General features: G+C 55.8%; 1 protein-coding gene across 2 annotated transcripts in view; it reads right to left on the bottom strand.

Moving 5' to 3' along the window:
* Positions 1-519: 519 nt before the first annotated feature.
* NFIC (nuclear factor I/C (CCAAT-binding transcription factor)) overlaps positions 520-597 on the bottom strand; it is a 21,095-nt gene continuing 21,017 nt past the window's right edge. For both annotated transcript variants that reach the window (XM_009891108.1, XM_009891109.1), the window contains one exon: positions 520-537. Coding sequence is in view for 1 of the 2 variants with exons in the window: in XM_009891109.1 (XP_009889411.1) it covers positions 520-537 (18 nt within the window). In the remaining variant the exon portion in view is untranslated. The remainder of the gene's footprint in view (positions 538-597) is intronic.

Raw genomic sequence — 597 nt, 5'->3', positions numbered from 1 at the left:
GTCTTTTCTACTCACATAGAGGCAAGAATGAGAGAGTCAAGAGCCGTTTGCATATCCGACCCTTCGGCGAGCGGCCGGTAGGGCTCTGGTGCCGCAGCCCCGCTGCTGCTCCGGGAGGCATCGCTGGCACAAGTTGTGTCAGGTCTCGGCGTGGCGCCGGCCGACAGGACAAATAATAGTGTTTTTTTTCTTTTTTTTTTTTCTGTTTCTTTGTTTTCTGGCGCATCGCCGGGGTGAGGGGGGAAGGTCCTCCTGGGGTGGGTTGTTGTTTTGTTTGTTTTTGTTTTTGTTGTTTTTTCCTTTTTAAAAAAGTTTGACCCTTTTCCTTCTTCCTTTCCCTCGCTCTTTCTTTCGGGTGTGGGTTTTGCTTGTCATCGTCGTCGTCGTCGTCGTCGTCATCGTGAGTCCACGCTCTCCGTCGTCACCGCAAGGCTGGGCCTGGTGCTCGGGGACGGGGATGTTCCTCTGGGGGTGCCTAAAGCAGAGGAGAAGGGAGGCGAAGGGGCGGCACGGCGGCGGTTATCCCAGGTACCAGGACTGCCGGGAGAGAAGAGAGAGGCCGGCATTAGTGCTCTGTGCCGCAGAGCCACTCCATCC

Source organism: Charadrius vociferus, unplaced genomic scaffold (genome assembly GCF_000708025.1).
Source record: "Charadrius vociferus isolate BGI_N301 unplaced genomic scaffold, ASM70802v2 scaffold3109, whole genome shotgun sequence".
NCBI lineage: Eukaryota > Metazoa > Chordata > Aves > Charadriiformes > Charadriidae > Charadrius > Charadrius vociferus.
The sequence above is the reverse complement of the archived record's forward strand: the minus strand, read 5'-3'. Positions and strand labels throughout refer to the sequence as shown.